The 14,419-nt window shown below is 37.6% G+C and overlaps 1 protein-coding gene across 3 annotated transcripts in view; it reads right to left on the bottom strand.

The window, feature by feature from the left end:
* UVRAG (UV radiation resistance associated) overlaps window positions 1-14,419 on the bottom strand; it is a 323,717-nt gene that overhangs the window by 151,623 nt on the left and 157,675 nt on the right. For all 3 annotated transcript variants that reach the window (XM_055423714.2, XM_055423715.2, XM_088843195.1), the window contains one exon: window positions 4,979-5,105. In XM_055423714.2, the coding sequence (XP_055279689.2) occupies window positions 4,979-5,105 (127 nt within the window). The remainder of the gene's footprint in view (window positions 1-4,978; window positions 5,106-14,419) is intronic.

The following is a 14,419-nucleotide window of genomic DNA, read 5'->3' as shown; positions in this document are numbered from 1 at the left end:
TAAACAATGCTAACTTCTCTGAAGATCATTTTCCTCATCTGTAAAATGGGGATAGTTTTACTTTTACTGAATATTTGTATTTTCTTAACCTGTCCCCATGAAGCTCCAAGTAGATAAAGTATACAACCAACTTGATTGATTTTACTTAAAAATAATCATCACAAAGCACAATCAGGCACAACATCCAACGATTCTATTACAATTTCCTCCTTAATTTGCTTTCTCATTCTTGGAGATCATTACTCTATACATTACCCAAATCCTTACAACTCCTCTAAACCCTGTATGTTAACTACCTTACCTCATACTTGGAAATAATAGATTTCTTTATAATTCTACCTAGAACCCAATATGAAACTCAGTGGCCTCTATGCCATTTTCTTAGCCTTATCCTCCTATTCAGTGGATAAGGAAAATATCTTCACTTACACTTTGAATTTCTTCTTTTCCAACCTCATGTCATGCTACTCTCTTCCTAAGAAATTAATTTCTGCATCAGTGGCCTCCCCTCTATTCTATGTACAGGCACTTCCTATACCCAAGCCTTTCACTTGCCGTTCCCATTGCTGGAATTCTTATCTTGTAAGACTGAACTCCTCAAGCAATTCTTTCCTGAGCAATCTTTGTAAAAACAGTCTCCCAAAGTTCTCTTCTATCACCACAGCTTGTTTAGAATCCTTCTCACCATCTGATATTTACTTTACTTGTTGGTTTCTTATTTATCATCTTACCCACTAAGTAAGTACCCAAAACTGGAAGTCTTAATTCTTTCCCTTTCTCCCAATATCTGCTTTTCTCCAGTATTTGTTTTGATGAATGGTTTAATTACCTGGCCAGCTGTCCAAATCATAAATTGGAAAATATCTAAATCCTTCTCTTTCCCTCTCTCCTCCAATCCACTAAATCATCAACAGTAGAGTCCATCATTAAATATCTTTTGAACCCACACATTCTGTCCTCCCTTTTTATTTTCAAACTGTTTAGATTTTAATTATGTACTGCTTAGATTACTGTAATAATTTCCATTATGAGAATTCCTTACCCATAACTCTTCAAAGAGAACTTTCTAAAACATACACCTAATCTCCATTCTGTGTATGAACATTTAGGACTGATTTCCTTTAGGATGGACTGGTTGGATCTCCTTGCAGTCCAAGGGACTCTCAAGAGTCTTCTCCAACAACACAGTTCAAAAGCATCAATTCTACTGTGCTCAGCTTTCTTTGTAGTCCAACTCTCACATCCATACATGACCACAGGAAAAATCATAGCCTTGACTAGACGGTGATTTTGGAGCCCCCCAAAAATAAAGTCTGCCACTGTTTCCACTGTTTCTCCATCTATTTGCCAGGAAGTGATGGGACTGGATGCCATGATCTTTGTTTTCTGAATGTTGAGCTTTAAGCCAGCTTTCTCACTTTCCTCTTTCACTTTCATCAAGAGGCTCTTTAGTTCCTCTTCGCTTTCTGCCATAAGGGCAGTGCCATCTGCATATCCGAGGTTATTGATATTTCTCCCGGCAATCTTGATTCCAGCTTGTGCTTCTTCCAGCCCAGCGTTCCTCATGATGTACTCTGCATATAAGTTAAATAAGCAAGGTGACAATATACAGCCTTGACGTACTCCTTTTCCTATTTGGAACCAGTCTGTTGTTCCATGTCCACTTCTAACTGTTTTTCCTGACCTGCATACAGATTTTTCAAGAGGCAGGTCAGTTGGTCTGGTAGTCCCATCTCTTTCAGAATTTTCCACAGTTTATTGTGATGCACAGAGTCAAAGGCTTTGACATAGTCAATAAAGCAGAAATAGATATTTTTCTGGAACCCTCTTGCTTTTTCGATGATCCAACAGATGTTGGCAATTTGATCTCTGGTTCCTCTGCCTTTTCTAAAACCAGCTTGAACATCTGGAAGTTCACAGTTCACATACTGTTAAAGTCTGGCTTGGAGAATTTTGAGCATTACTTTATAAGCGTGTGAGACGAGTGCAATTGTGCAGTAGTTTGAGCTTATAGAATGGCAAATGAGCACTGGCTTTGACTTAAAGTCACCAGCTGTGTTAGCTCCTAACAAGAGAGTGATGAGCCTGTTCTTTAAAGCTAGGCATTGACTTCTCTTCTTTAGCTAAGAAAATCCTAGAAGGCATCTTATTCTCATACATGGATGTTTTGTTTTCACTAAAAATCTGCTGTTTAGTGTAGCCACCTTCATTCATTATCTAACTAAACCTTCTGGATAACTTGCTGCAGCTTCTGTATCAGTACTTGCTGTTTCACCTTGCACTTCTATATTTTGGAGATAGCCTCTTCCCTTAACATAAAAGAGTAATCTCTACTAGCATCAAACATTTCTTCTGCAGCTTCCTCACCTCACTCAACCCTCACAGAACTGAAGGGAGTTAGAGCCCTGCTCTGGGTTAGGCTCTGGCTTAACTGAATTTTGTGACTGATTTGACCTTCTAAGCAGACCTTAGTCTAAAACTTTCTCTATATCAGCAATACAGCTATTTAACTTTTTATCATCCATGTACTCAATGAAGCAGCACTTTTAATTTCCTTCAAAAACTTTTCTTTGAATTCACAGCTTGGCTGTTTGGCTCAAGAGCCTAGCTTTCAGCCTACCTTGGCTTTCAACATGCTTTCCTCACTAAGCTTAATCATGTTTAACTTTTGATTTAAAGTGACAGACATATGACTCTTCCTTTCACTTGAACATTTGGAGGTTACTGTCAGGTTATTAACTAACTTAATTTCAGTATTATTGTGGCTCAGGGAATAGGAAGACTCCAGGGGAGAGAGAAAGACAGGGAAATGGCTAGTTAGTGAAACAGAACATACATAACATTTATTAAGTTCATTGTCTTATATGGGTGTGATTTGTGGTGTCCCTAAACAATTACAATTGTACATCAAAGATCACTAATCACAGATCACCATAACAAATACAATAATAATGTAAAAGTCTGAAGTATTGCAGTTATCACTGGATCTAGCAATTCTGCTCTCAGGCATATTCAAGAGAAATAAAAACATACTTCCCTACAGAAACTTAGATATGAATGTTCACAGAAGCATTATTCAGAAGGGCAAAAAATGGAAAACAATCCAAATTTTCATCAATGGATGGATGTACAAATAACATGTAGTATATACATGTAACTAAATTTTATTTTAAGAAAAGAAGTAGTGATGTATGCTACAACATGAATGAACCTTGAAATGTTACATTAAATGAAAAAAGTTGATTACAAAAGACATTCCATTTATAAAAATTGTACAGAAAAGACAAATTTATAGAAACAGAAAACAAATCAGTGCTCGCTTAAGATTTGTGAAAGGGGGCATGTGGCTCAACTGTTTAATGGGTACACATTTTCTTTTAGAAGAGACAAATTGTGATCATTGTACAACTCTATGAATAAACACCAAAACACTGATTTATACAATTTTAAATGACCTGCTTGGTATATGAATTAAATCTCGATAGAGCTGTTTAACGGAGAAGGCAATGGCAACCCACTCCAAAACTCTTGCCTGGAGAGTCCCATGAACAGAGCAGCCTGGTAGTCTGCAGTCCATGGGGTCGCTAGGAGTCAGACACAACTGAGCAGCTTCACTTTCACTTTTCATTTTCATGCATTGGAGAAGGAAATCGCAACCCAGTCCAGTATTCTTGCCTGGAGAATCCCAGGGACAGAGGAGCCTGGTGGGCTGCCATCTATGGGGTCGCACAGAGTCACACACAACTGAAGCGACTTAACAGCAGCAGAAGCAGCAGAGTTGTATAAAAAACTTTTTATAATTTTCTTACGTCATAAAATAATTAGAATAGAGTCAATTTAATTATGTGTGTGTGCATGTGTGTGCACTCAGTTGCTCAGTCATGTCTGACTCTTTGTAAACCCACTGTAGCCCACCAGGCTCCTCTGTCCATGGGATTTTCCAGGCAAGAATATTGGGTTATAATATAAACTGAATTATAAGTATATAATTAGCTTATAGTATAAATAAATTTTTGAAATTATAAAAAACAAAACATTACACAAACCAATTTTTAAAAAAGTGGAGTGGGGGGTTACTTTAACAAGTGCTTCAAAAGGAGTATTCCCAATCAGCAAGAAACACAAAATAGTGTTCAACTTCATTATTCTTAAGGGAAATAAAAATTAAAATTTCAAGAAGACGCTACAACATACCCACCAGGAAAGCTAAAATACAAAAACAGAAAGTATCAAAACACCGACAAGGATGTAGGATACATTGCTGGATGGAGAAGAGGTAAACTGGCAAAAGTACTTTGGAGAACTTTTGGACACAACTTACTAAAGCTGAAGGGATGCATATCCTATGACAATGTAATTCTGCTCCTGGGTTTATATCCAAAAGAAATGCATTTAAAAAATGTCCTTTAAGAAACACGTACTATACCATTCATGGACACATTCTTTGTTATAGTCCCAAACTAGAAATTAATGAAATGCCAAAAGCAAGATTAAATAAACTCATACAGTAGAACACTATCAGCAGTTAAAATAACAAGACTACATTACATTCAGGTAGGGATGAATCTTACAAACAAAATGTTGAACGAAAGCCAGCACATAAAATGTACATATTATATGCTCCTATTGTATACAGTTCAAAATTAGGCAAACTCAATCTGTGGTATATGGAGTTAAGGTAGCAGGTTGTCTGGCTAGAGATGACATGAATGGAAGAGAACATGAAGCTTCTGGGGTTCCGGGGTCCTTATAATGCTTGTTTCTTGACGGGAGATTCTGCTTATGCAGGTGTGTTCAATTTGAAAATGTGAAGTGTGTGTGTGTGTATATACACTCTATGTATCAATTACAAAATACTTCAAAAAATTTTTAAAATTTGTTTCAGTACACTTATAAATGATGACTATTCAAGCCCACGGTGAAAAAGGAAAATTACTGAATGTGGAAGCTAGGCAGTTTGTAAGGTATTTTCACTCACCTTTGTCCTGTAATGCAATTTGTTCTTTATGCAGCAAGACTACCTCCCGTCCTAAAGCTTTCTTCTGTCTTTCCAGTTCATTTCGAAGCACCAAAATTTTTAATTGCAGGCACTCACTTTCCTTTTTCTAAATAATTAAAAATACAGGTAAATTTATGAATATAAAAGTTATGACTGAATAACAACATGCACAATATTTCAAATGTGACTGGTTTAAAGCACTTTAATACTCATGTAACTTATAGATCTCTTGAGTGATTTAATTATCAGCATCTGTTATTTTAATGGAATGAATACAGATTTAAGCAAAATACAGATTAGAAATAAATCTAAAGTCTGGGAACAGTTCTTTCTAAAAGACACTATAAAATATCTCAGGCCTCTTTCCTGACAACACAATGCAATATGACACAAATTAATAATTTAAAAAAGGGGGTGTCCTTGGTGTTTCAGTGGTTAAGAACCTGCCTTGGAGGCAAGGAACACTGGTTCAATCTCTGGTCCCTTCATGTTTCAGAGCAACTAAGTTTATGCGCCACAACTACTGAGCCATGCTCTGGAGCCCACAAGCCACAACTACTGAAGCCCGTGCACCTTAGAGCCTGTGCTCCGCAACAAGAAAACGCACCACAATGAGAAGCCTGCACACCGCAACTAGTGAGTAGCCCTGGCTCGCTGCAGCTAGAGAAAGCCTGCACATAGTAATGAAGACACACCACTGCCAAAAATTAACTTAACTTTTTAAAAAAGCCCTACTGGAATTAGAAACTAGACTGATATTGAATTGAATTAAAAACAGTAACAAAGAAATAGAGTTTTCAAAATGTTCAACACAGAGTTACCTTAGGACCCAGCGCTGCACCCAAAAGAATTAAAAACATGCCCATACAAAAATGTGAATATGACTGTTAGGGCAGCACTACAGCACTACAGCCAAACAATGAAACCAATCCAAACGTGCACTATGTGATGACTACATAAATGTGGTGGATATACAAAGGAATACTATTTGGCAATAACGACAAGTGAAGCATTGATATATGCTACAACGTGGATGAGTCCCGAAAACATCATACTAACTGAAAAAAAGCCAGTTTTAAAAGGCCACAGACTCCCATTTATATGAAATTTCCAAAATAAGCAAATCCACAGAAACAAAAAGAAGACTTCCACCCTTACCAAGCTAAACTAAAGGTGTTCTAATAACCCACAGATTTTGGAGAAACCCAAGTAGGGACCTGGTGTTTTCAACCCATCCAAACAGTAACTAACCAAGTCAAACCACAAGGGGAGCCTAGAGTCTTTTTACAGCTGTAACAATGCAACCCTCTTCCTCCCTACTGGGTAATATCAGAGGCGGCCAAGTAGAGAGAACTTTCACTATGATGCAGTGGAATTGAAACCACCCTATCATCTATATGGGCAGCTAGAACTCCCATCCCGAATCAACACTATCAACTCCTTTTGCACACACACACTCTCTCTCTCACACACACACATACACACACCTCTGCCACATGGGTGTCAATGGAAGCTTCTTGGGGAACTTGGACTTCTACTTCCAACTTGGCAATAATGAGATGGTTGTTCTTCCTTCCTCTACCAGAGGTGTCAGAGGAAGTCAGGCAGAATAGATTTAAAAAAGATCCAGAGACTCATAATATAATACCCCAAATGTACAAGTTTCAATGAAAAATCACTCATGATATTAGGAACTATGAAGATGTCAAAATAAACAAAAAAGGATAATCAACAAATGCAAACACTTGAGACAAACAGAAAATATAATTATCTGACAAAAATCTGAGAGTAGCTATAACAAAAATGCTTCACTAGAAATTAAGAACCTATATGGGAACAGAATCTTAAAATGAGTGGATATATGCATAATTGATTCACTGTGCTGTACAGCAGAAACTAACACAACATTGTAAATGAACTATAGTCCAATAAATATTAATTTGAAGAAAGAAATTAAGAACATGCCTGAAACAAATTAAAAAACAGAACATCTTGACCAAAAAAATAGAAAATCTCAATAAAGAAAGTGAAAACCCAAGAACTGAAATTAAAAAACTCAATGAATGAGCTCAAAAGAAGATTGGAGGAAACAAAGAAAAGCATCTTTAATCTGGAAGACAGAACAATAGAAACTACCCAGTTTAAACAACAGAGATACAAATGAACAGAACCTCAGGAATCTGCGGAATGATACTAAAAGATCTAGCATTTGTATCATCAAGTACCAGGAGGAAAGTATAAAGTGGGCAAAAATGAAAAGTACTTGTAGAAATAATGGGTACAAATTTTCCAAATTAGGCAAAATAAATCTACCAATTCAAGAAGTTAGTGAACTCCAAACAGAATAAATTACATGAAGAAAATCACCATGTAAATGAAACCAAAAGCTATGTTTTTGAAAAGGTCAATACGGATAAACATCTAGCCAGGCTAACCAAGAGAAAAGATAGAAACTACTAATATGAGGAATGAAAGAAGATCATCACAATGGTATTATGGACATTAAAAGAATAATTTAAAATACTATAAACAACTCTATGTCCATAAATTTGATAACTTAGAAGAAACGGATCAACTCCGTGAAAGACAATCTACCATAAATCACACTAGGAGAAATAGATAATCCACACAGGCAGACACACACACACACACACACCCCTCACAGTAGGAGAAATAGTATATATATACACACACATATCCAACCAGTTCATTCTAAAGGAGTTCAATCCTGGGTGTTCATTGGAAGGACTATGCTAAAGCCGAAACTCCAATACTTTAGCCACCTCATGCGACGAGCTGGACTCACTGGAAAAGACTCTGATCCTGGGAGGGATTGGGGGCAGGAAGAGAAGGGGACGACAGAGAATGAGATGGCTGGATGGCATCACCGACTTGATGGATATGAGTTTGAGTGAACTCCGGGAGTTGGTGATGGACAGGGAGCCCTGGCATGCTGTGATTCATGGGTTCGCAAAGAGTCGGACATGACTGAGCGACTGAACTGAACTGAACTGAATATGTATATATATGTATGTCTATTCAGATTATCTATTTCTCCCAGTGTGAGTTATGGTAGTTCTGGTAGATTATATATATATATATAAGAAATTAAATCAATAATTAATAACCTTCAAAAACATAAAGCACCAATCCTGATGGTTTCACTGATGAATTTTACCAAACATTTAAATAAGACATAATACCATTTCTTTAAAATCTCTCCCAAAAGTTCCAGAAGAACTTCATAACTCATTCTATGAGGCCAGCATCATCCTCACATCAAAAGCAAAGACGTCACTAGAAAGGAAAACTACAGACCAATATTTCTCATAAACATAGGTGCAAAATCCCCAACAAAATATTGGCAAATCAAATCATCTATATATATATAAAGAATTATACCAAGGCCAAATGAAGCGTATTCCAAGTATATAAGACAAAGGTTCAGCTTTCAATAATCAATTAATGGATTCACCACATCAACCAGGCTAAAGAAAAAAAACACATAACCATATCAATAGATACTGAAAAAGCATGCAACAAAATTCAACTAGAAGTAAAGAAGAACTTCATCAATTTAGTAAAGAATACTTGCCAAGAAACCTACTAATATTTGCCAAAATATTTAATGGTGAGAAACCAGATGCTTCTTTCCTAAGCTGGAGAACAACACAAGAACGTTCCCCACTTTCACCACTTTCTTAAGCACGTACTGAAAGTCCTAGCTAAGCAATAAGGGAAGAAAAGGAAATAAAAGATACATATACTGGGAAAGAATAAATGAAATCATCTTTGTTTACAGACGGTGTCATTTTCTATGCAGAAGATTCCAAAGCATCATCAACAACAACAACAAAGAAACCAAAAAACCAATCTAAAACCTCCTAGAACTAATAGGTGATTATTAATAGCAAGGTTGCATGACACAGGTTTCATACACAAAAGTCAAATGCTTTCTTACATAACAACAAAGGATAATGGGAATTTGAAATTAAAAACACAGCATCAATTATATTAGCATGAAAATATAAAATAATTAGGCATAAATCTAACAAATTATGTAGAAGAGCTACAAGAAGACAACTACAAAACTCCAATGAAAGTAGTCAGAGGAGACACTCCCCAAAAATGGAGAACTTATTCATGTTCATGGATAGGATGATACTATTAAGATATATCAATTTTTCCCAACTTGATCTATAGATTTAGCAACATTCTGGCAAATTATTTTGTGGATATCAACAAACTGATTGTAAAGTTTACAGAGAAAAGCAAAAAACCCAGAAGCATCAACAAAATACTAGAGAAGTACAAAGTAGGAAGACTGGACACTATGTTCTGTCAAGACTTCCTATAAAGCTACAGTAATCAAGACAATTGGGTATGGGCAAAAGAAGAGAGAGACAAATCAACAGAACAGAATAGAGAGCCCAGAAATATGCTCCCCAACTAATCTTTGAGAAAGGAATAAATACAATTAAATGGAGAAAGGAGAGCCTTTTCACCAAAGGGTGCTGGAACCACTGGACACTCACAAACGAACAAAAACAAAATAAAAAATTTAGATACAGACCTGTACGACTCACAAAAATTAACTCAAAATCAATCACATATCTAAATGTGAAATAAAAATTACTACAACTACACAACTTTTAAAGGATAACAGTGGAGAAAATCCAGGTAGCCTAGGCTCAGAGATGATTTTCTACATACAACACCAAACAATGAGCAATGAAAGAAGAAATTGTTAAGCTGGACTTCATTAAAATTAAAACTTGAGGTCTGCAAAAATGACTATTAGTAGAATGAAAAGAGAAGCCACAGACTGGGAGAAAATGTTTGAAAACCAATTATCTGATAAAGGAACAGAATACAAATGTGCAAAGAACTCTAAAAACTCAACAACAGAAAAGTAAACAACCCAATTAAAAAATAGGCAAGCAATCTGAACTGTAACCTCATCAAAGAAGATGCAGAGCACATAAAAAGCATAATAAAGTAAATAAGCATATGAAAAGACTCTCACTATAAGTCATCAAGGAACTATAATTCAGACAATTAGATACTACTACACAATAAACTGTGGAAAATTCTGAAAGAAATGGGAATACCAGACCACCTGACCTGCTGCTTGAGAAACCTGTATGCAGGTCAGGAAGCAACAGTCAGAACTGGTCATGGAACAACAGACTGGTTCCAAATAGGAAAAGGAGTACGTCAAGGCTGTATATTGTCACCTTGCTTATTTAACTTATATGCAGAGTAAATCATGAGGAACGCTGGGCTGGAAGAAGCACAAGTTGGAATCAAGATTGCCGGGAGAAATATCAATAACCTCAGATATGCAAATGACACCACCCTTATGGCAGAAAGTGAAGAGGAACTCAAAAGCCTCTTGATGAAAGTGAAAGAGGAGAGTGAAAAGGTTGGCTTGAAGCTCAACATTCCAAAAACAAAGATCATGGGATCTGGTCCCATCACTTCATGGGAAATAGATGGAAAAACAGTGGAAACAGTGTCAGACTTTATATTTTTGGGCTCCAAAATCACTGCAGATGCTGATTGCAGCCATGAAATTAAAAGACGCTTACTCCTCGGAAGGAAAGTTATGACCAACCTTGATAGTATATTAAAAAGCAGAGACATTACTTTGCCAACAAAGGTCCGTCTATTCAAGGCTATGGTTTTTCCAGTGGTCATGTATGGATGTGAGAGTTGGACTGTGAAGAAAGCTGATCACTGAAGAATCGATGCTTTTGAACCGTGATGCTGGAGAAGACTCTTGAGAGTCCCTTGGACTGCAAGGAGATCCAACCAGTCCATTTTAAAGGAGATCAATCCTGGGTGTTCCTTGGAAGGACTGATGCTAAAGCTGAAACTCCAATACTTTGGCCACCTCATGAGACGAGCTGACTCACTAGAAAAGACTCTGATGCTAGGAAAGGTTGGGGGCGGGAGGAGAAGGGGACGACAGAGAATGAGATGGCTGGATGGCATCACCGACTCTGTGGACAGGAGTTTGGGTGAACTCCGGGAGTTGGTGATGGACAGGGAGCCCTGGCATGCTGTGATTGATGGGGTCGCAGAGAGTCGGACACGACTGAGCGACTGAACTGAACTGAACTGAACACAGCGACTGAACTGAACTGAACACAACTATCAGAATGGTTTAAATCGAACATACTGACAATACTAAATGTTTGCAAGGATGTGAAGCAACAGGAACTTTCATTCATGGTTGATTGATGGCAATGCAAAATGTATAGCCATTTTAGAAGATGGTCTGGCAGTACCTCACATAATTAAACATAGGTTTACTATATGATCTAACAACTGTGTTCCTAGATATTAGCCCAGATGATATAAAAACTTGTGTTCACACAGAAACCTACACATAAATGTCTATAGCAGCTTTATTCAAAACTGCTAAAACTTGGAAGCAACCAAAATATACCTCAAAAGGTTAAAAGATAAACTGTGGCATATCCAATAAAAATGAAGCATTATTCAGTAAAGAAAAAAAAGAAAGAAATGAGCTATGAAAAGCTATTAGAAGACATCAGTTCAGTTCAGTCGCTCAGTTGTGTCCGACTCTTTGCGACCCCATGAATCACAGCACGGAGGAACCTTAAATGCATATAGCTAAGTGAGACGAGTTGACTCACTGGAAAAGACTCTGATGCTGGGAAAGGTTGGGGGCGGGAGGAGAAGGGGACGACGGAGAATGAGATGGCTGGATGGCATCACCGACTCTGTGGACATGAGTTTGAGTGTACTCCGGGAGTTGGTGATGGACAGGGAGGCCTGGCGTGCTGTGATTCATGGGGTCGCGGAGAGTCGGACACGACTGAGCGACTGAACTGAACTGAAGTAAAAGAAACCAATCTGAAAAATCTGATCCCAACTATGTTACATTCCTATGTTACATTGTTACATGGTGTGCTGCACTCAATATGCCATAAAATTTGGAAAACTCAGCAGTGGCCATACAACTGGAAAAGGTCAGTTTTCATTCCAATCCCAAAGAAAGATAATAATGCCAAAGAATGTTCAAACTACCACACAATTGCACTCATCTCACACACTAGCAAGGTAATGCTCAAAATTCCCCAAGCCAGGCTTCAACAGTACATGAACCAAGAACTTCCAGATGTTCAACCTGGTTTAAAAGGCAGAGAAACCAGAGATCAAATAGCCATCCATTAGATCATAGAAAAAGCAAGAGAATTCCAGAAAAACATTTGCTTCTGCTTTATTGACTACGCCAAAGCCTTTGCCTGTGTGGACCACAACAAACTGCAAAATTCTTCAAGAGATGGGAAACCAGACCACCTGACCTGCCTCCTGAGAAATCTGTATGCAGGTCAAAAAGCAACAGTTAGAACCGGACATGGAACAACAGACTGGTTCCAAATTGGGCAAGGAATATGTCAAAGATGTATACTGTCACCCTGTTTATTTAACATATGCAAAATGCTGGGCTGGATGAAGCACAAGCTGGAATCAAGACTGCTGGGAGGAATATCAATAACCTCAGATATGCAGATGACATCACCCTTATGGCAGAAAGTGAAGAAGAACTAAAGAGCCTCTTGATGAAAGTGAAGAGGACAGTTGGCTTAAAACTCAACATTCAAAAAATGAAGATTGTGGCATCCAGTCCCATCACTTCACGGCAAACAGATGGGGAAACAATGGAAACAGTGACAGACTTTATTTTTTTGGGCTCCAAAATCACTGCAGATGGTGACTATAGCCGTGAAATAAAAAAGACACTTGCTCCTTGGAAGAAAAGTTATGTCCAACCTAGACAGCATATTAAAAAGCAGAGACATTACTTTGCCAACAGAGGTCCGTCTGTCTAGTGAAAGCCATTGTTTTTCCAGTAGTCATGTATGGATGTGAGAGTTTGACTATAAAGAAAGCTGAGCGCTGAAGAATTGATGCTTTTGAACTGTGGTGTTGGAGAAGACTCTTGAGAGTCCCTTGGACCGCAAGGAGATCCGACCAGTCAATCCTAAAGGAACTCAGTCCTGAATATTCATTGGAAGGACTGTTATGCTAAAGCTGAAACTCCAATACTTTGGCCACGTGATCCAAAGAACTGACTCACTGGAAAATGATACTGGGAAAGATGGAAGGCAGGAGGAGAAGTGGACGACAGAGGATAAGATGGTTGGATGGCATCACCGACTTGATGGACATGAGTTGGAGCAAGCTCCAGGAGTTGACTGTGGATAGGGAAGCCTAGCGTGCTGCAGTCCACAGGATCACAAAGAGTTGGACACGACTGAACAACTGAACTGATGTTACATTCCAAAAAAATGCAAAACTGTGGAAACTGTAAAAAAGATCAGCGGTTGCCAGGTGTTCTGAGGGAGGGAGAAAAGGATAAATAGGTGAAGTGTGGGAGATTTTTAGGCCAGTGAAGCGATTCTGTATGACACTGTAAAGGTAAAAACATTGTGCATTTGTCAAAACTCAGAATTATACAATACAGAATGAATCCTATTGATTCAACAACAGTAACAAACGTGTCCCTCTAACACAAGATGTTAACAACAAAAGAAAAGGGAGTGGGGAGCTTTTGGTACTTTCTGCACAATTTTTCTGTAAATATAAAACTACTCTAAAACACAAAATTCATTTTTTAAAAAACTGATAGAACTGTACTTCAAAAAAGTCAATTTTACTGTATCTTCATTTCATAAAACAAATCCCAGACACATTCTACCAAAGAATCAATTAAATCTGCTAAATTAAGTTTGCTTATCTATCTTTCCATAAAAGTACTTCCTTTTTAAACCTATAAAATCATGCTTTAAACTTAACTCTGCCTCCTTTTTAATCCAAGTATCCTGCCAGAATTTGCCTCCAGATAAAATGTGAAATCCTACCCCCACAATGAACATATATCTGCCTGCACATGTTTGCATTCACACACTATCACCATACTATGATTGTATGTGCCCTTCTCTCTTAAGTCTTTATCCAGTGTCAAGAATATGGTTTTCATGATTTTCTATGACAAAATTCTTAACTAAACGGTCCTTTTCCCAAGACATATACTAGGTAAAATTTTAATGGGGAGAATATACAAAATTCATTCAGGAAACTGAATAGGTTACTAAGCCCTGGGATGAATTGGTGGAAAACTTTTAAAAGAAAAAACTCAGCGTCTCCATTTGATTCCCAGACAATGAGAAAGCATGGGTACTCAGTGAGATGAGTACTGGTATGACCTTGCTGGGGCAATGGGCATGGAAAATGACTTTTGGTAATTGTGTGGAAACTACTTTACAGCTATCATCTCTCACCCAAAATGCTTTCTTCCTCATCTCTGAAATACTGATTCTAAACAGATGGTATGATCATCTCTTAAAGACATTCAAGCCAAAAAAACAAGCAGTAAAGCTTATT

This window comes from Moschus berezovskii, chromosome 14 (genome assembly GCF_049115385.1).
Source record: "Moschus berezovskii isolate FMDL1 chromosome 14, NW_MosBer_1.0, whole genome shotgun sequence".
Taxonomy (NCBI): domain Eukaryota; kingdom Metazoa; phylum Chordata; class Mammalia; order Artiodactyla; family Moschidae; genus Moschus; species Moschus berezovskii.
The sequence above is the reverse complement of the archived record's forward strand: the minus strand, read 5'-3'. Positions and strand labels throughout refer to the sequence as shown.